The sequence below is a fragment of the Mesoplodon densirostris genome, chromosome 1 (genome assembly GCF_025265405.1).
Source record: "Mesoplodon densirostris isolate mMesDen1 chromosome 1, mMesDen1 primary haplotype, whole genome shotgun sequence".
Classification (NCBI taxonomy): Eukaryota; Metazoa; Chordata; class Mammalia; order Artiodactyla; family Ziphiidae; genus Mesoplodon; species Mesoplodon densirostris.
The window spans coordinates 77,652,406-77,679,664 of NC_082661.1; the positions used below are offsets into that span (position 1 = coordinate 77,652,406).

At 51.7% G+C, this 27,259-nt stretch overlaps 1 protein-coding gene across 3 annotated transcripts; it reads right to left on the bottom strand.

The window, feature by feature from the left end:
• Positions 1-6,462: 6,462 nt before the first annotated feature.
• On the bottom strand, positions 6,463-25,950 carry PITX2 (paired like homeodomain 2). Of its 3 annotated transcripts, XM_060088580.1 has the most exons (5): positions 25,858-25,950; positions 21,999-22,054; positions 21,394-21,531; positions 10,130-10,335; positions 6,463-7,714 (listed from the first exon to the last, which is right to left on the bottom strand). In XM_060088580.1, exons 2-5 carry the CDS (start codon positions 22,042-22,044, stop codon positions 7,151-7,153), a joined length of 954 nt encoding a protein of 317 aa, XP_059944563.1. In that variant the 5' UTR covers positions 22,045-22,054; positions 25,858-25,950; the 3' UTR covers positions 6,463-7,150. The 3 variants fall into 3 exon arrangements, with proteins under 3 accessions (XP_059944563.1, XP_059944570.1, XP_059944555.1); XM_060088587.1 differs by lacking the exon at positions 21,394-21,531; XM_060088572.1 differs by lacking the exons at positions 21,394-21,531; positions 21,999-22,054; positions 25,858-25,950 and adding an exon at positions 11,190-11,693.
• Positions 25,951-27,259: the final 1,309 nt, after the last annotated feature.

Genomic DNA, 27,259 nt, shown 5'->3' on the forward strand with positions numbered 1-27,259 from the left:
ACCCAGACGTGCCTCCCAGGGTCGACCTGGAGCGCCAGGGCTGGCAACCGACCCGGGAGTCGACCGTTCAGCCTGGGTTCTCGACCCTGTGGGCTGCATCTCCTCCTGGAACTACAGCTGCTCCCACTAACCTTTGGAAGAGAGAAAAAGCTGTTCCAGACCTTTCTGTGCACCTCAAGTGTGAGAGGAAAGGGCGCTCGCTTGTGTTAGAAGACCTCAACTTCGGCTACTCAAATAGAAAGGCTGGTCCGAGAACCCCGAACCCTCCCGCCCCCACTGGACCTCAGCCGCCGGCAGCGGTCCTTGGGAAGTGGCCGCCAGAAGGGTCGGTGCATCGGGCCGGGGACATGGCTGGGGCAGCTCTAGGCGCCGAGCTCGCTATAGGTCCTCTCTCCCAGGATCGGATAGATGATTCATTTTTATATGTAACGTTTTACCCCACTCTATAGCTCTGGCTGGTTAATGTTCAACCCCGGGGCTTCGAGAGGCAGCTCGAGGGAAGCAGGCAGGAACGACCCGTGCAAGGTATATGGCCGCTCGGGAGTGAAGGCGCAGAAGCCCGAGAGAGGGTGAGGGCGATGTGGCGGCGGGCTCCTCCGGCCTGGGCCTCCCTAGGCCGACTCCGAGAGGTCAGAGAAACGGGCGGATCCGCGGCCCGGGCCCAGTGCGCGTTCCTAGAGGCGCAGCCGGGAGGCCGCGCCCTGGACAGGCCCCGACCGCCCACGACGCCGACGTCCAGGCCCGGAGCGGCGCGTGCAGGGGCGGCGGGCGCGCGGGCGCGAGGACCCGCGCTTCGGCCCAGCGGGCTCGGAGGGTGGGCTGCGGCGCCCCGGCCGCCCGGATCCGACGCTCGCCTGGGTCGGCAGGCTGCGGACGCCGCGGGAGGAGGGAGGTGGGTGCGTGGCGGCAGCTGCAGATTCGATTCCTGTTTTGTTGTCCGGAGGGACGTGCAAACACCAGCCGGGGGACACGACAGGAGTCCCCGGAGTTCCGTAGGTTGCCCTCGGGGCCGCTGCTTCTCCGGGTGCCTCTGAAAATACCGTCAGGGTCATGCGAGGCAGCACGTTTTGCCACCGCCCTTCTCCCACGTCGCCGGCCAAAAATTGAACATTAAGATAAAGCAGCTGTTGTGGTCAATAGAAAGCTGTAGGACACGGTCGTACCCAAGCCACAGTGCGGGTGGTCAGTGAGGCCCAAGGCGATGCCGCCCTCGGGGGCACGTTCACGTGGAGCGGAGGCGCCACGGGTCCTCCTAAGGGCTGGGCTGCGTGGCGCCGCGGAATCCAGGGGTCCAGGAAGCCCCGGTCCGCAGTCCAGGCTGCCATCCCCCTGGCGCTGGGCAGTTGACAGGCTGGCGGGGCTACGCGGGGGCAGAAGGCTCCGGGCTGGGGAAGGGAGCTTAGTGCCGGGAGCTGCAGCCCAGAATTTGCAGGAGGCTCCCCCCACCCGCCCCGCCGTCAGAGAAACTGACAAACAAGACCCTGCCTCATCCGATAAGAGTGGCTCCTACGATTTCACGGATTTTAGGCGGGGATGGAGGCGTTGAGGTTAGGAGAGCCCTGTGAATGAACATCGCCGGAGGCCCAGGGTCCGCAGAAGAAGGGTTTTATTTGACTTTCTTTTATTTGATATTATCTTATTTTCTAACAAAGTGACCTGTCGTTTGTCGCCTTGGACTCTGCAGGCAAATCCCCTTCTGTGGCGCTGGGGACAGCCTGCAGGGTCTCTGCCTCTGCCCACAACAGCGCTCCCGTCCTCCCGTGCCCACACACAGCGGGGTGAATCAGTCAGACTCGCAGTCCATTCAACACAGGCGGCCGTGTAAAGTGACACTAGAAAAGGCCCTGCCAGTTCATCCGAGAGGACCAAGAAAGACGCCACCAAGCTTCAGCTAGATGCAGTAACCCCGCCCAGAGGAGCAGAGTTGAGGGGGCTGCTGACACTAGCAGAACGGGGGAAAGCACCCAAGAACTGGGTTGACACCGGTCGGGGTTCCAAGTCACATTCCATATGCTCCTCCACTGACTTCTCGGAGACAGCGGAAACGGCTCTAGGTCTCATCTTCCCGAAGGGACTAGGATAAAGGTTCCTGCCCAGGACTGCGTGCGGGGACGTGGGGGGAGGTGGGTCTGGGAATGGCGGGGGGCGGGGGGGAGTAGGGTGGTCCCGCGCTGCTGTAAACTGGTGGCCGAGTCAGAAGACTTTACTGCTTCTGGACGGAGGAAGCATTGGGAGAGGGAGTCTCGGAGCTCTAAGGAAACCACACCATGCCTTAGTCCTGGTACAACAGGTCACAGCATCAGGGGATCATTTTCTAAGTTGATAGAAGACAAGCAAGCAAGTCAATAAACAAAAACCCCACTTTGGAGTGGATAAAGAAAACAGAAGAGAGAAAAGATAGGGGGAGAAAAAGACAGGGAAACAAGGGGTGGGGCGAACACCCTAAACATTTTTGCAGGAAAAACAGAATAGGAGAACTGGCTCTGGAAAGATCCATCAAAGTCAGGGGATGCAGTCACACACCCTGCTCAGGGAGGGCCCAGTGAGTCTGAACTTCTCTTAGCCCTTTTGAGAGAATTAAAAAAATGCAGTCCTCCACACAACCCCCTAAAAATAAACACTTTAACCATATATCCATTAAATGTTAAAATTTTTTTTCTTTTAAAAGTAGATGGTTCTTTTAGTCATTCTTTGGCTGAGTAACTTTGGTTTCCAATATCTCCTGTTTTCTACAACTGCCATTGAACCATTAACAACTCATTGTTACAACAGGAGTAGCAATGATTTTTAAAGGTAATTAAGTAGAATTAAATACATCTTTAAAGGGATATTTTATTTCTTGCAGGCCTTCTGTAATCTTCAAACAAAATCTAAAATCAACATTTACATAAAATGCATAAAATAGCACAGAAGTGAATGGAGTTATGCATCCCACACACAATAAATTCTGTTTTCTATCTTTTCAGATAGAAAGTCAACAATGAGAAGGCCTCCTTTTGGGGGGTGGGGTGGGGCCGGTGATAAATAAACTTTTAAGATCAAAGTAAAAACCTGAAAAAGTAAATTAGTAATGTGTCTAAAATCGGGTTGCTACTTAACCCATTAAAAAAAAATCTCGTCTTCAATGATCATTTTCTCAAGTTGAGTTAAAATGCAACTGTCAGATTAGGGAGGCTGGGAGAAGAAGGATAGTTCTGAAAATTTCCTTCTGAAAATCTGCTATAAGAAATTTCTCCCGTTTACTTCCAGACCTCTCTTTCCTCAGGCAGCCACGCTTCTGGCTTCCCTGCGTGCTTAGATTAACTGCAGCTTGCAAAGGGGTTTTATAAGACAATCAATAGGGACTCTATATTCATAAAGGCCTCTGATCTGATTACACCTTTTATTTTTTTCATTCCTCTCTCAAAGATTTAAGTCGGCGAGCCTGGAACTCCCAGCATTGCAGCGCCTGTGAGAGGCAGGAGGCTGTGGAGCCCTGGCGACGGCGGCGAGGGCACCCGTGGATTAGGATGTGGATTGCAGGACAGACCTTTGTTTGGTCACATTCTGGATGGGGCTTGGGGGGGAGGGTCGTCCTCCTTCGAGATCGCGCCAGATTTTTATAGTCTCGCCTTAAAAGAACTCGCCGCTCTTCATAAGGTTAATTTATGGGGCTTTCGGGCAATATTGGGACTTTTAAGACGCTCTTTATTTTTTTCCCATTAGTATTTTTTGGTTACACTCCTAAAGGGACTCCCGGGTTTCAGCACCTCGCAGGAAGAGGGTGGGAGTGCGAGAAAGAACGGGGCCAGGAGGAGAAGGGGAGGATTTGCCCCCTAATCAAACCGCCTACAGGGCCCAGGCTGCCCAACATATTTTTAAAAATTAAATTTCTAACCATGTTGTGGGCAGTAAAACTCATATTTAGGAACTGGGAGGCAATTGAGACAAACGAGGGCTATATCTACCTTTCCCCTGGTTCCCACCCATTTGAATTCAGTATTAGGGAAGGAAGAGTTTGGAGCCTTAAGAATTTTAAGTTTAAAAAACGAGGACAGACCGGAGAAAGGATCAGAGTAACAGGTGAGGGGGGCGGGGAGGAAAAGCCCTTGGACCGCGTATTGTCTGCGCGGGGTTCCAGCCCCCGCCTCGCAACACCCCCCCAACCCAGTCTCTGGGGCACAGAGGTGGGCGGCGAGAGCTCAAGGCCTGGGATGCCTGGGCTCCCAGGGGCCCGACCTCCCGCTCGCCATCTTTGATCCCAAGCGGAGAAGGTTGGTGTTCATTCTATAGATTGCCTTAAAGGTTCCTTTAAGCACTTTAATACACAACTAGCTCAGAAATCATTAAGAGACCTAGAGAAGGAGAAAAAAATACCTCACACTCACCGGTAATAAGTGTTGACATGCAGCAAAAATCGATTGAGTGGAACCGAGGTGGTGGCAGTAGCGATGGCTGGAGGGGGACCCGCGTGGGAGCGGGAGGGGCGAGCGAACTAGGCTTTTCTCACTTGAAGGGAAAAGGAGGTGCGGAAAGGGGCCGAAGGGCCAGCGAGGATGGGTGTGGGAAAGGGAGGTGAGGAGGGTAATTCTCCCTTCTGGAAGTCCTGGGAAAGAGCTGAGGTGGGAGAAAGGGCCTCTCATCAGCCCCGAGTCTCCGCCCACAGCCCGCACCACTCAAGTCGGGGAAGTGACAACTCTTCCCAAACCTCGACTTCCATTTTTGTTTCCTGCAGATTGATTGATTTCCTTGAAATTGAGTTCTGTTTCAGCAAACAAACTAGGCCGAGATCCACCTCCTGCACCCAGCGCTCCCAAGTCGTTCTTGGGCCTGCAGACGCAAATCCTCCCAGCAGGTCTCGTTAGCGCTTCCAGGCCCCCATCCCCAAATCCCCTCTCCCATTCTCCTCCCTCGCCGCCCCTCCCCCCAAGCCCGGTGGAGGCTCTGGGAGGCCCGGACTGACGAGCCCCGCGGCTCCAGAAGCCAAAGTCCGCCCGTGGGGACCGTTTTCCTCTCCACTGCTCTCAAGTGAACAACAAGGACGGAGGTGACCCTCGTCCAAAGGGCTTTTATCTGCCCTCCACAGCCGCGTGATCCCACCGCAGGTCCGAGGCAGAGCTTAAAAAGGAAAGAAAGAAAGTTAATGTGCATTAAGCACTGATCTTAAATAGGGGACATTATGTGCGATCTCTTTAAGTGGCAGCAGCACTTCCATGCAGAACAAAGACTCGGTGTCTGAGCTCCAAAAGCTTATAGGTAAAGTTTCAGTCCGATAAAAGCAACTTAAGCGCAAAAACACAGGTTTTCTCGGCCCCAGAAAACTGGTGGTTACTTTCTGCTGCCGATTCCCCAGCCAGGGTGATGTTTGTCTTTGCCCACCGCGGGGGGGTGGGGGGTGACCCGAAGAGCAAAAGACCTCAGAACTACCCCTCACCCTCACGCCCAACAAACCGACCTCCCTTGCGCCACGGTGATGACTTCTTTAGGACTAAGTCGTATTTGCCACTATTTGTTACAAAATTAATTTCACATTAAAAAAAAAGCTGAAAACCACCAACAAAGGAAGAGTGGGTGCTTAACGTTCTTTTAAACCCTCACACCAAACTCATTCCCCGTTTAGATGTCAGAGGATGGGAGGGAGGGCCAGGGCTGTAATTCATCTTGATTTGCTTCATTCTCCGGCAGTTTGCAAACTATAATCCTGCATAATTTCAGGAACAAGCAGCTTTAGAATTAATGGGTCAATATTATTTAAAACAAAACACGGGGAGCATGACCTTTGCCTCAACTACATATTGCTCGACAAGACTCAGGAAACTCCACTCTAACCTCTCAACCCCTGGGCTCTTTGAGAAACTAAAGGGCTGTGGTTATTAGAAATGGTCTTTGTTTCTTTTAATGTCTCTAAAGGATTTGGAAATAGTAATGTAATATAACATGAAGAATCTCTCTACTTAAGCCTAGAGGTAAACGTGGAGGCCTAAATATTTTGAACTGAAGGTGTTTCCTTGTAAACTTATAGACGTATTCCTCTTGAGAGGAATGTATATAAATTGTATATGTATACATACACACATACTTCTCCAGAACAATTTACTGGATGTGCAGGTTTCCCCCTCCCCAAAGGAGTAAACTTGAGAGTCATTCCAAGCTAATGTACTAAATTTCTTTCTCCTTTCTTTTTTCCCTCTTATATTATTTGCTAGCAATAATGGAATCCTCTGGGTGTAAGCCAAAGAAAAATCTGGGAAACAAGACCAGACTTCGCAGCCCCCCGTTTTTTTCTGAGAGTACCTCTTTTTTCTTTTTAGTTTCTGATGAATGACTATAATTTATTTCTACCAAATTTAAATAAGTACTGCTGCCTTGTGTATTTAACTAGGCAGGCAGAGGGAACTGGTTTGTTTAGGAAGCAGTAACTGAGAAACCCTGGCCAGGCGACAGAGGAGGGCAGAAAGAATCCAGACCAATTTGTATGCAGTATATTTTACTCCCATGAAATAAAACACATTTTTTTTCATATTTGCTGAAAAGTAAAACAATAATATTGTACGAAATGTTATACACAGGGTAGGTTGTACATAGCAGTTTCAGGAACATCATTGCATCCACCAGAGAGACTATTCTAAAACTGATATTCACACATTTTTTATAATAATAATATGTTAGAAACATACAGTGTGGCATTTAGTATATACATTCCTTTGCTCGCAAGCAAAAAATCCTAATCGCTTCTGTATAACATGCTTTATTTTAAAGCCTAACCTTTAAAAACACTGTTGTGATATTACTAACAACTGCTTTTTATAAAATTAATTTGACATTTCGATATATATACATCCTTTCAGTCATTTTAATGTTAACAACGCTAAACTTAAAAAATAACAAGCTTATAGTAATGTTAAAATGTCATATCCAGTCAAACATTTGTGTGTGTCCTTGCAACTGTTGGAAATACTTTTTAGTGAAAGATGTCAGACATTGAGGAAATTCCTTTGAAATCAAAGGAGCTCTCTTTAATTCAGTGGTTTCCCTTTTTCTCTATATCTTCTCTCTCTCTCTCTCTCCCTTTCTTTAGTGCCCACGACCTTCTAGCGTAATTCCCAGTCTTTCAACAAGGGCAGAGCTGCCCTATCCGGCACGGTCCTAGGATCCCGGCGCAGTGCGCGGCTCACACGGGCCGGTCCACGGCATACTGGCAAGCACTCAGGTTGGACGCCGGGTTCTGCACGCTGGCGTAGCCGAAGCTGGAGTGCTGCTTTGCTTTCAGTCTCAGGCTGGCCAGGCTCGAGTTACACGTGTCCCTATAAACGTACGGAGGAGTCGGCGGCGCGTAGGGACAGGCGGGCGTGGGCACCGCGGAATTCAGCGACGGGCTGCTCAGGTTGTTCAAGTTATTCAGGCTGTTGAGGCTGGAGCCAGGGACGCCGGTCACCGCTGAGGGTACCATGCTGGACGACATGCTCATGGACGAGATGGAGTTGGGTGGGGAGAACATGCTCTGGGATGACAGTGGGTTGACGTTCATAGAGTTGAAGAAAGGGAAGCTCTTGGTGGACAGGGAGGCCGACGTGAGGCCCTTGGCAGCCCAGTTGTTGTACGAATAGCCCGGGTACATGTCGTCGTAGGGCTGCATAAGCCCGTTGAACTGCGGCCCAAAGCCATTCTTGCACAGCTCGGCCTGCTGGTTGCGTTCCCGCTTTCTCCATTTGGCCCGGCGATTTTTGAACCAAACCTGGGGGTGGAGGGCAAGGGAGCAAACAGATGCCACAGATCGGATTAGTAAAACCTAGATCCGGGAAAGCACCAGCAACCACCCCCGCTCCAACACACACCCGCACACCCTCCCTGCCACAGTTCCCACCACCACCCCACCGCCCCGTGCCCCAAGCTGCCAGAGCCCCGTCCCAACGCAGGGGGCCAGGCCGGTTCAGGCCTGCGAGCCCGGGCTCTGAGTTGCGCCACAAACCCCAGCACACCGCCTGGCGGCCTGTGAGTGGCTTATTCACTAACCCACGTCCTCCTCAGGGTCCAAAAACACTTACTGCAAAATAAACTCAGAGCAGCGGGCTTTCCGCCCAACCCTTCCCCGGCCACCTTGCAAACTTGCTTGCATTCCAAAGCCACAGTGATGAGGACAAGGGGCTGGGAGGCCCGCTCTCTCTCCCACAACTCCTCCTCCCCTCTCGAATCTCCACCGCCGCCCCCTACTCCACGGAACGTGCGCCCTCAACAGGCGCCAGGCCACGACCCCCTTCCTCGCCTAGCAAAATAACCAAATGAAAAGTAAAAGACCACCTCCCCGACAGCTCATTAAACTCCGCGAGCCTAGCGTGTAAATCTCCGGGAACCCGGGCCGAGTCGCTTTGCAGCCTTCCCCTCCCTTCGCTCTGCTCCTTCACACCCTCCGCCCGCCCCAGGCCAGACCCGCGCGCCCGGCGCTGCTCCGGCCGGGCCCGGTCTAGTCGCTGGGCTTTGCGGGCGGCCGCCCAGCCCCGCCAGCCCCCACCCGTGTCCGGTGGCCCAGACGCAACCCCATTCTCAATCCACATCGGGCCGGCCCGTCGCCCCAGACGGCGGCTATTGTGTATTGGAGAGAGGCCTGACTCGAGATTTCCGAGCTGACACCGATGATGTTTCACATTACACATCTCAGCCAGGCCCAGCCACCTAATCCGCTTTTTTCCCCCTCCTTTTTCCCTTTCATTCTCGATTTCCTTTTTATCCCCCTTCCTCTTTGCACCCGACAGCTATAAAAAGGACGCCTCACTGCCCACTCGGCTGGACAAGCAGCGGGCCTGGAAGGAGGTAGTCCCAGGAAGCCAGAGCGCAGCGCTGCGGCGGCAGGGACTTGGAAGGGACTGCTGAAAAGTCGGAGGGGGTGGGGGAGGGTTTTCCGAAGGATTCCATAGATTGTGTTTTCATTTTAATTACTTGCTATTTCTACCCTGGGCCGTCTAAACTTTGCCCAGGCGAGAAGAGTACGTGCGAGGCCCGATCCCCAGATGCGCGTGAGAGCTACGGAAAACTGACCTTGTGCAAAAAAACACGCGGTCCGGGCCTGAGCCGTAGCTCTGCGCTGTTAAACTAAAACCATTTCCAACTTCAACCTGGCTCATTTATCCACTAGCACAGCCTCAATCCCTACACACATGCCACTCAGAGAGTGCCTTCGGTCTCTCGGCTTTGGGAGTGCATTTTGGTCTCATTTCATCATTATTGCTGTAGTGTTTTCTTCTGTTTTCTCAGCTCTAACTGGGGGCTCTTTTTCTATCCAGAGCATTTTTTTTTTTAAAACAGCAAAGCCTCTGGCTCCTGCTATGTGTGTTTTCTACTTCCAGAATCCTAACAAATTTCGAGTTTTCCACCGACCAGCACAAACCAGGATATTGGGTAATTTAAGTTCATTTTTGCCAATCCATAAAGTACAGATTTGCTACAAAGGTAAGCCCTTTCTTTAATAAAACTATTATGATTGGGAGGAAGGGTGTGAGTAACAGTCTCCTGAGAAAAGATAAATAAACCAAACCGAAAAGTTTTTCTTCTTTTTTCTTTTCTTTCTAAGAGGACTGGCAGGGTAGCAGTTGTGTATTAAAACTGCTTCCGCAGATCACAAAACCAGGGGATAGGGTGTGGAAGAGATCTGAATGGCAGAAAAACGGCAAAGACTGTGTAAGGAGGGAGAGCAGAGGAGAGAAAGGGCCGGGCTAGGCCTGGCGCGGAAGTTTTCCAGGGAGTGCAAACTCCTGAGTGTCTCAGGCGGGTTTTCCTTGTTAAAGGCGCTCAGGTTGGAGCCTGTCCTTGGCTCCTGGCCTGGGACGGATCTTATTAGCGCTCGTCTGGCGAATACAAGCCGGGAACACAATGCCCTGTGCAGGCGAATGCAAGCGGCCGCGTTTGGGAGAGCGCAGTGGGTCGGGGCGTTGAGCCGGAGCCGCTCCCGGCGCCTGCGCCAGGCCCGCGGCCAGTCTCGGAAGAGGGAGCTGTAACCTCGCAACTGGGGCCGCCGTGAGGCCATCTGCCTTTGCAAAGGCACCCACCCGAGCCCTCTCGGACGGCGCTGCCTTCCACACTCTCTCCCGGGCTACAGGGCCGGCATCCCCGCAACGCCCTCCCCGCTAGCCCTCCCAGCCTCCGTGCGGGCTCCTACCCGGACTCGGGCTTCCGTAAGGTTGGTCCACACGGCGATTTCTTCGCGCGTGGACATGTCCGGGTAGCGGTTCCTCTGGAAAGTGGCCTCCAGCTCCTGCAGCTGCTGGCTGGTGAAGTGAGTCCGCTGCCGCCGCTGCCTCTTCTTCTTGGACGGGTCTTCGGCGCCCACATCCTCATTCTTTCCCTGCTGGCTCTTATCTTTTTCTGAAAACGAAACACACAGGTCCCCGTCAGCATGCCCACCTGCTACCCGCGAACACCAACTGGACCAGGACGGCAGAGGCCGGGGAAGAGCTAGGCTGCCTGGCGGGGGAGGAGGGTGTGGAGCGGCCGCTCCGGGCCAGGGAAAGCGCTGCGTCTGCGGGGTGTGCAGACGTGAGTGTGGGTGTGCGCGCCCCACCGCCTCTCTTCCCCCAGCGCCGCACGTTTTATTTACACGTTTATCTCACTGCGACGGCACAGTCATTTTTATAGCCTGTGCTTTCAAGTATATTTATAAGCTTCTGCGAGGACACACCAAATCTCCCGGGACACCCACACGCGCGCGTTTTACAGAACCCCCCTCGTAAAAAGCTCAGATTTCGATGCGGTTTCGGAAGGCTAGGAAAAGTAGGCTTCGGGATTCGGCGAGGCACCCAAGTTCCTCTGCCCTTTAGGAAAACCGCCTGTTCTTCTGAGGCGTAGTTTCACAAATATTTTTCTAACAAGCGGAGCTTCTTGGTAGCTGAAAGCCGAGAGCAGAACAGGGGCCGCATGGGGCCTCGGGGAGCGGCCTCTGAAGGTCCTCGAATGGAGATGCTGGGATTTTTGTGACCCAGAAAACAGAAAGGAGGCCAGGGTCGGAATAGGGAGGGCGGCAGAACTGCCCGCGTGGATCGCGCTACCCCAGCCAGGCAGTCCAGGCAGAGCGAACGGGACGAGGGGTCAACACAACCCTGGCTCCGGAAGTTCTGCGGGGAGCGGGCTACAGGACCACTCCCACCACGCCTCCCCCAGGAGGGGCCGACTTCCTCGGGGGCGAGAAGGGCCGAGCGGCGCGGGGCCACGCGGCGCCTTACCTGCGGCCTCGGGGCTGGAGGTGTCAGAGATGGTGTGCACCTCCAGCCTGTGCTTGGAAGAGTCCAGGGAGCGGGTCTGACCGGGAGCCAGGACCGAAGCCATGGCCAGCGGCTGGGGATGGTGACAGGAGGAGGACGAGGAGGCGGCCAACAGCTTGGTCCCTGCTGCTCGGTGCTCCAAGTGCAGCGGGCCTTTCATGCAGTTCATGGACGAAGGAACGCGCCGCCCTACGAGTCCTGGGCTGCCGGCCGGCCGAAGCCCCGTCGCCGCCGCCGCCTGCTCCGCTTCCCGCTCTAGGCGCGGAGTTTCCTCGCGGTGGCCGCCGCGGGCAGAGCAGGGAACACAACCCCGGCAGAGTCCTCGAGCCGAGCCGCCCCCGTCCCCTTCGGAAGGCTCAAGCGAAAGGGTCCGGCGGCCGAAAGTCAGTGGGCCAAAGGAGACATGGGGATGTGGGTAGGAGAGCACGGTTCGGAGCGTCTTTGGGGAGCAGGCTTCCAAGCTCCAAAGCGAAACAAGAGTGGGCAAAGACCCCTTTCTTCCCTCCCTCCCTCCCTCCCTCAAGTACCCCTCCAATAAGGAAAGCTAACGCCGCTGTTTGCGCTCTGCCCGCCCCCCGCGCGGCAGCCCTGACAGCGAAGTGTCAAGAGTGACAGGGACAGGTAGCTGATATTAGATCTCCTGCGGCGGCGGCGGCGGCAGCGGCGCGGGCCTCTGGGCGCACCCTCCGCGGTGAGCACACGCACACTCCCTCGGGCGGTCGAGCTCGAGCCCGGCCTCGCCGCAGCTCAGGTCCCAGCACCCAGGCGAGCGACGGACCAGTTCTGCGGCTCCAAGCTTCCCTGTTGGCCTAACATCTTAAAACCAGAGGCGGGCTTCCTGATGCCGAGACGTCACTCGGCCGCTGCCCTCCCCAACCCTCCCCGCCTCCGCCCAGACCCTTCGCCGGCTGGAGTGACGTGACTCCGCACCAATCAGGAGCCCCCGAGCCGCGACTGAGGGCCAGTCTTGTCTGCACCTATCAGCTGTGCGGGGCCGGGCTAATACCTCGCTGTGCCCGCCGAGTCTACACCCGGCGGCTCCCGGGAATTCTGCTCCGGCCCGGCCAAAGACGACCCGGCTTTTAGTTCTGGTGGGGAGGTGGAAAGATGCGGCTGGGAGTAAAAGGCTCGTCAGAAAGAAGCGGAAAGATCGAAGGCTGAGGGGTATAAGGATCAGCAAGACACCCAGCCACCCTCCCCTCCTTCCTTTTGTGTCTCACTACATTCATTTCCTACCGAGAGGTGTTTTTCTCCCCCGTATGGAGAGGAGACATGCTACTTAAAACCAGAAAAATTTCAGAACACCAACAAATCATCTCTCCGATCTTAAATTTTCCAAACAGCCTGTCAAGTGAATGCTGCGGAGCTAATCTGAAGAAGCTTTACTTTAATTGCAAAGAAGACAGAGCCAAGAGAGGCTAATAAATTAGAAATCGAGAAGCAAATGGATCCGTCAAAAGAAAATTACCTTGACTTTAAACGAACAACTGTTTGGTGGTTCACTCTGGATTTATACAAGAATAAAAAGTCGCCTCAGATCACGTTCTCTGTAATGCTTATTAGTCCCCAGACAGAAAACACACAATAGACTAGAAACCCTAACCCAGCATTTTCAAAATGCTGAAAGCTTATCCATTCTACTTAACGTTGATTAAGACACATATCCTAGAGCTTTCAAATTCCTTATACACTCTATTAAGCTCATCCTAACCCGAGAGAGCCACGCTTTAAATTCAATTCTCTTGTTTACTTTGTTACCAGATTCAAACCCATAAAGCCTGTAGAATCAACAACCTTGAGCTAATTATATATAAAATATGCTTTAATGAATTTCCATACAATTAAGAATGTTGCCAAATAACCAATTTCAAGGATAATTTTTAAGTCATTTTCTATTCCTAGGAGCTCCAGGCTGTCTTGAATTGGTGGAGTCCAAACAGGCAGAGGCAGTAGGTTGTGGGCAAAAGCCTAGGAGAACACTCAGCAAGGAAAAGCAAAGCCTTGTTCCTTTATTTAAAACAAAAGGAAAAAACACCTTTGGGGACATCTAAATCTTTACAGCTCTATTTCCAAAGAAATTAAAGAAAGAAATTCAAAGATATCATTCAAAATAATTTCTGAAAGTCCTTTTGTCCTCCAGCTTAGGTCAGCTGGAGAGCACAAACTAATCTCCCCTGGGTTTCTGCATTGACGATTGCTTTATTGTGGAGTTAGTGTTATCATCCCTGAATGTGTATTTGTTTGACATTACAGTCAATGATTTGCAACGCCAGTATGAGGTGTCTTCAGAAAACTCCCTCCTTGTCCTTGTTCCCAAGATTGGGAAACTTTTCAATCTGAGGCAGAGTGGACGAAGCCGACTACAAATACGTTTGTAACCTATGTGTCTCTCCTTTGCCCTGCTCCCGCCTCCCCCCGACCATATCTGCAACTCCTCCCCCATTTTAAACAAGCTTGAGAGCAGTCCAAGAACCAAATGAGAATTCTTCAGTCTCTCCCCAAAGTATCATGCCACTTTAAGAAGAATTTAGCTACAAGGAGGAACTTTCTTCATAGGAAGCTTTAAATCAGCATTTCTGGTTTTAACCTTTTATTCCAGTTAACCCCATTCCATGCATACACACACCTGCTTAGAGCAGAACATGTGCTCATGTGACAGGTCTGAATTAGCTGAGGCTCATACATCCAGCTATATTAGGTCCTGAAATCTTATCACTAAATTATACATATTACATAAGCAGCCTGTTGGTAAAGAAGGTTAAATTAATTTACATTCTGCTCATTATCTGGTGCTTAAATGATGCATTTTACCCCTGAGATTTGGTGGAGAATCTCCTTCTCAGACCCCCCAGTGTTTCACCAAAGACAATGCTCTTACATTTGTAGTGGTTTTTAATCTGATAAGACCCTAATTTGCTTAAGTCTTTTAAATAAGGGTTTAAAATATTTCTCACCATTTTCTTATTGAATTTCCTCAAGACCATAAAGTATATGTGTAAAGTAAATATTTCCTCCCATTGCACTGCCAGCTGATGACCTATAAGTAAGTCAATATGAATCCAGTCCTTTTCTGCCCAATGTGTTTACTAATCATATTCTAGTATCTTCTCTTAAACCTCAGCATAGCTGCAATCCCCACAATACCATACGCTCAAGCCTTCATATCACAAAGAAACTCCATCACATCAAAGAATGAAAGATTCTCCTCCATAGTGAGCATACTTTTTTTCCTTGTCTCTTCAACATTCAAACCCTGGAATTGAAATTTTTGGTGGAGGCTCTGAGTGGTTTTCAAAACTCCTTACTCAGAAGAGCTGAGAAGCTCCACAGAGCCATGTAGATTTCTAAGCCCATCTCTCATTAAACCCATGGAATTTTGATTTAAGCTCTTTGGCTCTGTTGACTAACAGAACTTTCCTCAAGGCAAATACAGTATGAAGGACCCAAACCAGCCTCCAAAGTGGGTGAAAAATCCAACGGCAAGTGACAGCTTCCCATAGTGCCAAAGTGTGGAAATGCTGGTGATCAGCCTGAAAGCCTAAAAAGATAAGGAATCTTAAACTATATCGATCCATTGCAAAGTCAAGTGGAGAATAAAGAAAGACAAATTACTTGAAGAACTCTGGTTAAGCAAAAATGAAATCATATATACATATGCATATATCTATCTATAGATAGAAATACACATACATAATATATTCCCCCCCAAAAAAAACCCCAACTGAGCCAGGGAGGTATTTCTTTGCATTTTTCTAGCCAGAGTTTCAACTCTCTCCTAATCTTCTAATCACTTCACACACTCCGAGTTTGGGTGATACCCTTTCCAGCCCCAACAGGGTTCACTCCACCGGTGGTAGGAGTGCTCCAACATGAAAAGTCTAGATGAGGAAAAGCAAGTGTGTAGTGGGGAATGAAGAAACATTTTTCAGTTAAAACTCTAGTGGTGGTGGGCAATTTTTAGATTTAATCTACAAAATACCTGTGGGTGCAAATGTATAGGCAATACAGATGACAAAGGAGCTGGAAGTAAGGGAATCTTAGGTATTCTGTCAGTTCAGAACTACTGTTACCTGCCCGCCCCCCACTCTTCTTTGACTGATCCTAGAAACTACTATGACTTCAGCCTCCATCACAGAAATTGCCAATTCAGAAAAAAAGCAGCATGGTCGGTTCAGGGAAGCTGGAGGTGCTGCACAGCTGCGGTGGGGAAAGGACAGGAAGCCCAGCGCGGGTTTGGGTTTTCCACTCAGAAGAAATCAGGGATCGTCTCAATCGGGTTTTCTTGCTTATTCTTTCAAAGAAAGACTCTTGAGGAGGGAAATGTGTGACACGGGGTCAGGCGTGTTTTGAGCTGGTATTTGCCACCGATTACCAGTCTTAAGGTCTTATTTAATTTCACACTCTTCAGGGTTAGTTGCACAAAGGCCCTCTGGCCATTGCGGCGAGATGGGTTGGGTAGCGCCGCCAAACTCTCGGCTGTGGCGGCTGGGATATGAACTGGGACCCAACCAAGTGACTCGTGACTTCTGGGGAAAAGAAAAATCTGTCCTCAAAGCTCACCTGGAAGGTGGTTCAATTAGATGTCTCTTTGCGCTGTCAGGCCGTAGAGGGGTGGTAGTCTTGCTCCCATCCAGGCCAGCTCAAGGACGAGACCCGCCGGGACTCAGGTCGGGGGCACGTGACAGGCGTGAGTGTGTGTATGCGCGAGCGTGCGGGTTTTAGGTGCAGAGGTCAGAGGGAGACCTTGCACCTTGCCCGGAGAAGTGGCTCTGCCTCCCCTCCTTCCCCTGCCTGGCTTTTCTCTGCACGCAAATCAAGCTGGAAAGGGCCCCTTCACTGTCCTCCCCCAACCCCAGTCACGAAGCCGAAGGACCCAGAAATTAAAGGCTTTATTGTGGCTGATTCCGCCCCCTCCCATTCCCTAAATGGAATAAAAAAGTGCAGGTTTGTAAAAAGTGGCGGATTCTTTTCGGAATCAGAAGTCTGTAGAGGTACTGAGCAACATCCGCCCTCTCTGGGTCCCTGCAAATGGTCCCCATATTTCCGTTCCCACACTGTGGCTTCAAGTTTGGGATAGCTGGCTGCTGGGCGGTTCTCTTCACCCCACACTGGCGGGTGGAGAGAAGAGCGAGAGATTCGAGGGGGCTCGGGGAGGTGGGAGGACTACTGCAATCACTAAACGCATGTGCTGTAATGCCTTTTCACATCAGCCTGTTAATGCTACAGGTTTATTAGGCGCTCATTTAATCGCCTGAACTGCAACTAGTTGTGGAAAAGTAAAATAAAGAGAACGGTATATTCGTGTATAGGGGTAAGAGAGAGATAGAGGAATGAGATAAACATCAACATCTAGGTCCAGAGAGATAGAAATGACAAGGGACTAACTAAAGTTACTTTTTTTAAAAAAAGTGGATTGAAATGCTCCTCTTTCTCTTTTCTCTATTTTCCCTCTTCAGCTCATGTCCCATCTCCCTTTCTATTTCTCTTGTTCCCCTTCTTTCTGTCTTCCCTCTCCCAGACATGCTGGTAGCTAACATTCAGCATTAGTTGTCATGGTGACCATAAATCACATAAATCCAAAAATACCCACCTATAATCTGAGCTGAAGCTTTTATTTCCCTAGTGAAATAATATTTTAAAAGCTGACAAAAAAAAAGGAACCCACCTCATTGTCGTAACCCAAGTAATATATTACTTCTAAAGGTTTAAATTAAAATGTCAGCCTGTTAAAAACATGCTGGGAGAATCTTGGGCACTCTTCATGTCAGATCCTCACAATGAAGTTGACTGCATCACTCCTGATCGCTGTTTAACACATACACGTAATTTTGCCTGCTCTCTCTCCTATTCATTTCTTCCCTCCCTTGCCAACTACCTTAGTCCTCACAGACTGTCTGCCTTAGGTTGTAAAAGAAAGGAGCATCCATCAGGATCAGAAAGGAGCTCAGTCCTTTGCCTGAGCCTTCTGAGGACCTTGTATGTTGGTCCTCTGTTATTAATCACTTCCCTAAATGAAAGACGGGTGCCTTGGGGGAAAAGGTGCTGGTCAGAGCCACAATGGGGGAGACTTTCTAGAGGAACTGAGAAGAGAGAAAAGTGGAGGGAAGGACTGGTGGGGGAAAGACGGAGCAGTGGAGAATTGAGCGGGGTGGCCAGCTTCTGTGATTAAGTCTAGCAGTCTAGCCCAGGAAAGGTATGTATATTCTCCCACTCTTGCCTTTTTCTCCTGAGAGGAAACTTTCCCATTTGAAGACGCTGAGCGGGGGGGTTGGGGTGGGAGGAAGGAGGGTGGCGACCGCAGTTGGGCCTTTTGTCTTCTACCTTGGGCTTGTTGTCTTTTGCCTATCTTTGGATTACAGGGTATTCGCCTAGATGAAGAGCCATTAATTACCCATTCAGTCAATATTAGGAAGACGACAAAGCTTTTTACATAGGATTAAGAAGACATCAGATTGTTCCATTAGTATATTCCTGCTCACGAATAAGCTTTCGTTATACATTTCCTTCTCCCCCGAGTCGCTCTAACAACTGCTGCATATATTAACAGCGGGCGGTGCGGGTTGACAGCCGAGCCAGCCTTGCGAAACTTTGAGCGCGCACTGCGTCAGTACCGAGGAACGCGACCTGTAAAAGACTACTGTGCGGGCGGGAATCCGCTGGGACTGACTACTTTTGGACAACTTCCCCTCTTGGGAGGAAAAAAAACCCACGCAGAAAAGAGAGGCAGCTTCTACCGATAAGCTGCAGATTTGGCGTGGGGTGGGGTGTGGGTAGAAAAAAAATGGAATTCTCCCCTTCCCCAGCTCTGCGCTTCCGGAGACCTCACGCCTCTGCGGCACGCCCCGGTCCCCTGCCCCCTCTTCGCACTAAGAGCCCTCCACCCTTCTAAACACCCCCCTTCTTCCTGACCACGCTCTGGCCCGAGCGCCGCCCCACGCAGCACCATTTTGCCTTTTGTTGGAGGTGGTCTGGGCTGCTTTCGCGGTGCTCCTAGTGAGCATTTAAATCGCTCTGTAACGGCGAAGGGAAACCAGGCGATTTGTTTTGGGGGGCTCGGGGGGGGGATACATTAGGAATCCACGGTGCATGTGCTCCGCAAGCATTTGGTGATTGAGTGAACAGGGCTCTGCGGCCGCCAAGGCGGCGGGGGTTACCGCGGGTGCTCTGAAGAAGACGGGCACCCGGCTGCTGCCGCAGGAGACGGTGTGTGTCGTGGCGGGGCCTTGGAGTCCCTGTCCCTAGGGAAGGAAGTCTGCGCGCACCAGAGGCCCGGGTCGAACACTTTCAGCCCAACTGCTCTGCCAAAACGATTTTAAAATTAACGGTATCGCTGGGGGAGGCCCGGCGAAGGTACCCGCCCCAGGTCCGGTCGCGAAGCCAGGCGCGGGGACCGAGAGGCGGCAGCTCGGTCGATTACAGCTGCGAATCCAGAGCCACGGCCCCGAAACTTTAAAGGTATTGACAGGGGAGGATCATTCCGTCCTCTTCCCGAAGGCGAAGACAACTTTTTGAGTTCCTCCAAACGAAGCTCCTTTCGGGACGGGACACCCAAAGCGAGGAAAAGCCAAGGACCTCTGTTCTAGGGGGATGTTCTAAGCGTGCCTCTGCCCCTTCTGTCTGGGAGATGCTGTTTAACTTGTCAACTCTGCCTCTCTTCACCTGCCATACCTAGCCACCCCTCTCTTCACCCTCTCTCAAACCCCTGGCTTTAGGGGATCTTCAGCATACTCCCTGCCCCCTCCCGTTTCGGGGTTCTAGCCAGGCTGTGGGTATCAAGGGGATGGGGACTCGCTTGCGATGGGACGCATAGGCCGGGCCTCCCAGAAGTCGACACTGTCAACTCCGAAGACATTTTCAGTCTTCAATGAGGACACCGTGCTTTGGGGGGCTGAGGGAGAATAGTGCCAATAATAGAATAGCATGGCCATTTTCGAAAATCGCATGTCATTGTAAACACTTTTATTTTTAAAAGCAAATAAAAACTATAAAAAAGTTAAGGAGAAAAAATCATTTTTCTCTTTCTTTCTTTCTTCCTTTTCTTTTCTTTCTTTCGCAGGCTGTCGCTAGGAGTTTGCATATTCCGTAAGTTAAATTTACTTCTACTCAGTAAAGGGGACTCTGGCAACCTTCCTTCTATGGCTTTGCCCACTCGTGTGTGACATTTTTGGTCTAATCCCACTCCCTAAACGCCAATAAAATCAAGATTTTCAGCAATTTTCCTATCACGTGTATCTTCTTAATTAATGGCATCAAACATGTTTGGGCAGCAATTTTCCTTTTCGGTCCAAAAAGTAGAAAACAGACTATTAGCTGTGTGGGGAAGAGCCTATCCCTGCACTAAAATAATCCGGGCCTGAACATAATGGTTAAGAAAACAATCGTTTGTTATTTCTAGCTCTTTATTTGTTTGCTAATTACCAAAAGCGAACGCCCAGGAGCGCCTGCCTGGACGGTGACAGGAGCAGACAGGACTCGCCGGCTCTCCGCCGCCTCTTGCCCACCTAGGAAGCCCCCATCCCACCTCAGACTTCCCCTCCAAGGGGTCCTAATCTCTCGTGGAAGCCACCTGCCCTCAGAAACCATTCCTGGGGTCAAGAAAACACTGGATTGGGGTGGGGGTGGGAGGAGACATTTTGCATCTCTCGGCTCCCAGCGCTGCGAGAAATGTCAACCTCGGCTGGGCCGCGGCCGGCCCGCGCTGTGCGAAGCGAGACTGGGGAGCTCCCCTAGCCTGGCCGGAGCCGGCGCTGAACACGCACAAAGCATTTTCCCCGGGAGTCATCGCTGCTCTTGATTTTTAACCATATCCCAAACATACTCTGGTGTAATAATTTATTTTTACGACCGATTATCAAACAGAAGAAGAATTTAACACAATCTTAATGACAGAAATCACCCGACGTTATCTCTACATGGCCCCATTTAACCCCATGGGGTTAATCCCGGACAAGTGAGCGTTTAACTGGCCCAGCAGGAGGACTTAGCGATATTGCGCAGTGTCGAGGCCGTTGTGCTCCACACCACTTTAGACGTTTTATTCCAACAAATGATGCTTTTCTCTCCGATTCACTGGGAAGCCCAGTGCGGGGCTTTTGTTTTCTTCTCGGTAATACGGCTTGTTTACTTGGCGGGGGGTACCAATTCGCTCCCCTCTAGCACACATTACATTTGTATCCTTACACTTTAATCCGGAAAGAGGGGGTTAGGGGCCGAAGACTGCGAGGGCTTTATCTCCTCACGTTATCAAAGGTCAACAACCTCCTAAGGATAGGCACTTATTTATTAAGGGGCCTGGAAAACACGGAGAATAGACGAACGGTAAATTTGAGTTTTTCATGTATTCCAAAGGAAAGGTTGTCCTCTCATCCCCTCTCTGTCTCTCTGTCTCTCTGTCTCTCTCTGTCTCTGTTCTCTGTCTCTGTCTCTCTCACACACACACCTAAAAGACACGTTTCAATTCAACAAGATCTGTGCGTTGGAGACGTTTTAAGTTTGACACAAGCCTGCACAGTTTGAGCAGCAATATCCCTTGCCTCGTCCAGAGTGAAACCGATCAACCACACCACCAAAACCCGAGATCCCGCAACCAGCACGACAGGTAGGTTCGTGTCGACAGGGGCACCCGCTCCATTCCACCCTCGGCTGCTGCGCGCAGTTGCTGCCCTCAGGCTCTGTAGGGCTGTTGTCAGCTCGCCGTCGGGGCGAACCTACGCCAGCCAGAGCCTCGCCTGCTGGCCTTCCGCGGTAAACCCAGGGCCCACAAGCCTGGGAGGGGCGCGGCCGAGGGCCGTCGGTACGGGGTGGGCCCCGCGTCTGCTGCATGCAGTGGGACGTGGTGAGCGACAGAGGTCGCTGTTGGACCACTTTTCCACGCCAGCTAGCGGCACAGAGGTAGGTTGGGGGTGTGCGCAGATCAGGCCACACATCAGGAGATGATCAGGAGAGAGCGAGAGGGAGAGGGAGAGGTGATGGGTCTCAGGAGTGCAGTATAATTTGGGGAAAGGAATTAACGTTCCTTGGACGGCTGCTTCCCATCCCAACCAGAGGCCAAGTTCCGAGCAGGCGCGCCCCGTCTGGCGGCCTCGCCTGCGTGCGCCTCACCCGAGCCCCAGAGGACCGGAGGCTGGTGCCCAGCGCGCGGCCTGCACCTCGTTCTCGGCCTTACCATTGGCGCCGGGATGCTGCCTCGGGAAGAGCTTGCTGCTGGCCGCCTCTTTCCGGCTCTCGGGAGAGTCCGTGAACTCGACCTTTTTGATTTCAGAGTCTTTGGGGAAGAGGCATTCAACGGCCGCCGGCTGCACGCCTGGGCCACGCGCGCCCGCCCCACGTGCCGGGAGGGAGACGCCCCGGATGGCGGCGGAAAGTAGCGGGGGTCGAGGAGGGTGGGAGAGGGAGGCAGGACGGAGGAGAAAGAGGGACAAAGAGCAAAGACCCAGTTAGAGGAAAGAGCGGAGGACACTCCCGTCTCCCGGACCCTCGGGCAACCCGGCGCAGGGCGGCGTTCTCTCTCCGCGCCTCCCCGGCTGCCAGCAGCTCCCGTCGGGAGGCGGAGGCCCGGGGCTTCGACACGCGGCGACAGGCTCCCTCCCTATCCACAACCCCGCACTGGGAGAGGCCACCGGCGTCCTGGTTCTGATTTCCTTCCTGCTCTGGCCGACCCCTCCGGGAAGCGCCCCTCGCGCGGCCTCGCCACGGGACCAGTGCCCTCTCGCCGCCCTCGCGTGTCGCGGTCTCCCGTCGGGTGACCCTGGCGGAAGAAACGACTCTTACCTAATTGCACACACGCCGACACTAGTTTGCGGCAGTTGGTCTCCATTCCCCGTTATCTGCAAAACGGAAGAGAAGGAGGGCTGTGAGAAGCGGCGGCGGGCGAGCGCGCAGGGCTCAAAGCAGGCTACCTGTGGGGCAGACGACTTCGACACTAGCTATTAGGCGCCTAGTGTGTGCTAGGTTTCAGGCGTGTTTCTGGAACCTGACAGCCTCTGGCAGCCCAGCCTCATTCCCACCCTTGCCCCCGGTCCAGGACATCTGAATGTTTACCAAAGAGGGGCGGGGGAATGTCCCTCCAGAGTTGCAGCGAATGGGTCCAGGGGCTCTTGGCCGATCAAGTCACCATGTTCTGGGAACCTAGGCTGTGGGACTACTTACAGGGGAGTCTGTGTCAGGGGTTAAAAGCCCGTCTGAACACGAGGACAACCTTAGCAGATACAAAATTTGGGGATGAGTGAAGAGGACTTTCTCCTTGGCGAGTCGCGCGTGAAGGCCAGCACAGTGCCTGTCCGTTAGTTGAAGCCTAGTAAACATTTATAGAGTGCCAGAGTCAACTTGTTCCTGTCCTAGATAACAGTTCCCCTCGATTTTCTGTAATTCTGAAACGAGCAGGACTCCCTAGGCCTAGGGTGCTCCAGGAGCGAGCTGGCTTCGGGCCTCTCATCCATCAGGAGCCACTTTTCCATATTTAGCCACACTTTGCCCTGGAGATATTCACCCGGCCATTTATTTACCCTAAAGTATGATTTAAGATCGCAGAGCAGGGGGAATGGGGTGAAGTGACTGAGATTGAGGAGAGCGTGGCAAACGTCCCCCGGAGGGTTTACTGCACGCCGAGGACATAGAAATAGCTCCGAGAGACCGGCTCCTCCAGTTCTCCCCCTTCTCCTCCCCGGCAAACCAGATCTCCAAATTTCCAACCACAACGCAGCGAGCCAAGCGTTTAACGTGCGCCCCCTTCTCCTCCACGAGCAAACCGGGAGAGGTGGGTGGCGAGGGGCTCCGTAGGGGTGGGTAGAAGAGCCGCGGCTGCTTTAAAGACGGAAGAAGAGAAAGGTGCCCGCTCCTCAGGCCCCTTGGATCTCGGCGCCTGCCTCGCTCCACGCTACTCAGGGTACGCCGGCGGCGGGAGGGCCCACCTCACTCAGGTCCGGGGCTGGGCCGGGGGGGGGGGGGGGGCGGGCGATACCCAGCTGCGCAAGGGGCGGAGGCTGGGCAGGGAGCTGGGGTTCTGGCTCTGGCGGAGTCGCATTTCCCGGCTCCTCGGCCTCTCCTGGAAGGACCCGGGGCCCAGGGGCCTCTGGCCAAGGTCGCTGATTAGAGGGACGGCTGCCCCGCGCGGCGGCGTGGGGCTCCAGGGGTGGGGACCGCCAGGCGATTCCCCCACCCGCTAGCGTGGACGCGGGCGGGGGCTCTACCGATGCTTGCGGGCCCGGGGGCCCAGAAGTAGCAGTTTGGTGGCTCCAGATTTAGTGATTCTGCAGTAAAATCACAGGATTAGTCCCTGATTGAGATGTCTGTTCATGAGATATTACAAAATTCATTATCACAGCTTTCTACTAACTCGATATGAAGTAACACAGATGGGATTTTATTAGTCCAGACTTCAAATGTTTACTTATGATAATTTCAGGGGAAATTTGCATGTCATCATCATTTCGATAATCTTTTTTTTTTTAACTTCTGAATTGGCTGCATTATTAGCCGGTAGCCAGAGCTTTGCAGATGGTAACTGCAAATAGTTTTTATTTTTTTAAAATAGTAAAATATACAAGAGAAAAAGATAGGGTAGCTCAGTGTACAGTCAGTCAATTATTACACATTCTCCCCCCACTCCCAAGCTTCAGTGCTGAAGACCAAACAAAGCAATACAAAACAAATCTTCAAGAACTCCTCTCTAAAGACTGAAAAGAAGGTCAAGGCGTGTTCCTTAGCTCACTCCTACATGTCCTTATGACTTGGGGATTTATTTGGCAGTCAAAATGAGTCCTGGAACCTGCTTTTTTTTTTTTTTTTCCCCTCCTTCATATAATGACCAGGCTTACTAGATGAATTGAGTCTAAATAACTGGGGGAGGTAATTTTTAGAAAGAGACCTCCAATTCCTGCCTGCTGATTCTTAAACTTGCCCTGTCAAGGCAAGTCTTACAAGACAAATTTGGCTGCTGGATTTAGAGACTGGCTTCAATGGCTAATCTCACAAATTAAGATGAGCAACTTTTCCCGTTGGGAAGTTGTTCTCACCCCAAAAGTTCATGTCCTGCTTGGAATGTATATGCCAGGCAATCTTGTTTTGGCCAACTTGAGTTTTCTATTGTGAGCTTACTAAAAAGCACGACACAGCTAATGGGAGCACCCTGAGTCACACTGGCTAAGGCAGGCAGGCAAGCCCTAAGGAATAAAACAATTTACTTAAAAATAATTTTTGCTGATTGCCATAAGATGAAATTGCAGGAATGAAATATAGTCCTAGTAATTCCACATCCTTTCACATTTCCCCCCTTTCCATTCAAGTTGTTACCCTATAACAAAATCTTTAATGGAAAGTTTAAAAATAAACATGGCAAGAACATATGTTTTCAATGAACTAAATTAGTGAGATTAGTCAGTAAATTAATTTGCAGTGGGTAATCATTTAAGGAAATTAAAATACTGCTTAACATAGTTCTGTATTTTAGCAGTTTAAGCCTTCTTTTAACCCAATTAATATCGATGCTTCAGGAACGCTTGAGGACAAACATGCTCAAATTGAGGAACAAAGCACCTGAATAATTTAAGTAGTTTTTCTGAGGTAGAGCAAAACATTCCATAAATGAAGTAGCTATTTCATTTTTAGGGAAGGTTTGATTATTGAAACCTTGTATGCTTATTTTGTTGCATCAACAAAAATCCTCAATCTATATTGCTTAAGTGCTTTGTTTGCTTGACATAACTGGTATTTGAATTTATAGATGGATTTCCTCCAAAACGATATTAAAAGCATCTTTAATTCTTATTAATGGCCTAAAAAGAATGCAAGGAAATCTCTCAAAATCAAATTTTTCATAAAATATTTTAGAATGTATGAATTCCTATATTATTTTAATTCATGATAGTAAATTTCTTTAAAAATTTAGTTTAGTAAGACATGCTACTTGCACAAATTTAAAAAAAAGAGTAAAAATCACACTACCTTATGATGGTTTGATTTCTAAATTGCTTAGGAAAGTAAAATCATTAAATTGTAATAAAAAAGAGAAACATACTTCTCAGATTTAGAATCATAATTTTTTTCTTGCTGGACGGCTGGAAAGCAGTCCTCTCCCCTGCACCCATTTAAAATGTATCTCCCGAAGTGCAAGATTGGAATTGACTGGTAATCAATTTAAAGGATTTATAATCCGAAGTAATTGTGTGAGCTTGGCATTCAGGCCTGGCTCCCAGGTAATTCGCTTGGGCCTGAGAGGTCACTAACTGCCAGTTAAGATGGAATCTTTTTCCAATTGGTAACAATGGGAAGGGGGCTAATCTTCCAATAGCTGAAACTTTGTACAGAGCCCTTTATCTTGAGAATGCTAATCCTCAGTTTGAGGATTTGTCCCTGTAGTGTTGGCACCAAGATTTAAGGGAAGATACCTCCTTTTAAATGCCAGCCATGGTCTCGCTTCCCACTCGACTTCAGCACCCCGTAGATTGTTAGCGTCTGTGGCTGGGGACGAAAGGAACAGGGCTTTGCGAGGTCTGTTTGCCAACTGCGTTACCTCGGGGGAAAGGCAGCCCCAAGAGCCACAAATCACCTACGGTGAAGATTCTCCAAAGTGGAACAAATTTCCAAACTCGCATTATCTCACATCCATGCGGGAGAGACGGCCTTCACTTACCGGCTACCGGGAGAGAGCTGCTGTCTCCGCGTCCCGCCGCGTCCCGGAGAGATTTCCAGCGAACCGAGGCACGGGCTGTACCGCAAACGCCCGAAAGCCGGGCCGAGAGGGCTGCGAGGCTCCAGAGGGCGCCGAGTTCCGAGGGGGTCCAAGGGCGCGCAGTGGCCTCTGGAATCTAGCCGTCACTGGCCGTTTCTTTCTGCTCTTCTCCAGCTTTCTCGCTCGCTCTCGCACTCTCTCTCCCCTCCCTCGCTCTCATCCCTCTCTCTTCCCTCAGCTCCGACTCCGTGTGGGGAGTGACGTGACGTCAGCAGAGATTCCACCAAACTCCACTGCACAGTGGCGGGCTGGCGGGCTGGCGGGCGGGCGGGCAGCCGAGCCAGCAGCGCGGCGGGCGATCAAGGGGCGAGCGCAGCGCTTGGGCGAGCGCGGGGGGAGCCCGCAGGGGCGACGGGAAACGGGGCAGGAGAGGGAGGTGGAGGCCGGCGGGCCGCGGAGTCGGGAGCTGGAGAAGGAGCCGGGAGAGCGAAACAAGGAGAGGGAGCCGGGCAGGGCGCTTAGACAGGAGCCGACTGAGCCGCAGGCGCAAGCACTCCCACTGTGGAAAGGAGCACAAGAAGGGAGGATGGGAAGGAGAAGAAAAAGGAATCTGCGCCAAACCGGGAGCTCTAATAAATCAGAGGGGGAGCGCAAGGGCGTCGGGGAGACGGAAACGTACTCCAGGCGAGGGAGGGGAGGCAAACCCAGACGGGTAGGGAGGAAGGGATGGAGAAAGTGTCCCAAGAAATGGAACAAAGGACAGTGTACATGGGTTTGTCTGGGGGCAAGGCTTGTGGGGTATGAGTTTGAATGTGCCTCTGTGTGACCTTCTTTCAGGCCTGCACGGCTGAGGAAAGAGGTCATAGAAACCAGGGATTGCGGGGGAGACAGGAGGCTGGAGAGAAGGCAGGCGGGGTGGGGTAAGAGAGGATGACTGAGGAGAAATCTGGAAAAGTGAGGATGAGCGGGGGGTCGGTGGGGTGACTGGGTTTGGGAAGAGGGTGGGAGAGAGACAGCGAGAAGGGAGCGAGCAAGGCTAGTCAGCCGGGGAAGGCCGGGATGCCTGGCCCAGCACCACCAGCCGGGACACCGGGCCCGAGGTCAAGGCGGGTAGACCAGGAGCGCAGCACCCGGTGTCGGCGCGCAGGTGGGCATGGCCGCGCACTGACCAGTGTGCACGAAGGGATTGCGCTGGACGAGGCTCGGGTGTTCACTGAGTCTAGAATTTCCTCTGCTGTACCTACACTCAACAAGTTCACTCCGGGTCACGGCTATCTCATTTTTTAAAATGACGAGGTTAAGGTTCCTGGCGAGCATGGTATTAAATTGCAAGGGATGATGGGGGGGCGGGGGGAAGGAAGCT

Excerpts from the sequence above, each read along its gene's own strand:
- PITX2 (XM_060088572.1), bottom strand. The coding sequence starts at position 11,397 with ATGAACTGCATGAAAGGCCCGCTGCACTTGGAGCACCGAGCAGCAGGG. Across the intron at positions 10,336-11,189 it reads CTCCAGCCCCGAGGCCGCAG|AAAAAGATAAGAGCCAGCAG; the intron begins GTAAGGCGCCGC and ends TTTCGTTTTCAG. Across the intron at positions 7,715-10,129 it reads TTACGGAAGCCCGAGTCCGG|GTTTGGTTCAAAAATCGCCG; the intron begins GTAGGAGCCCGC and ends CTCCACCCCCAG.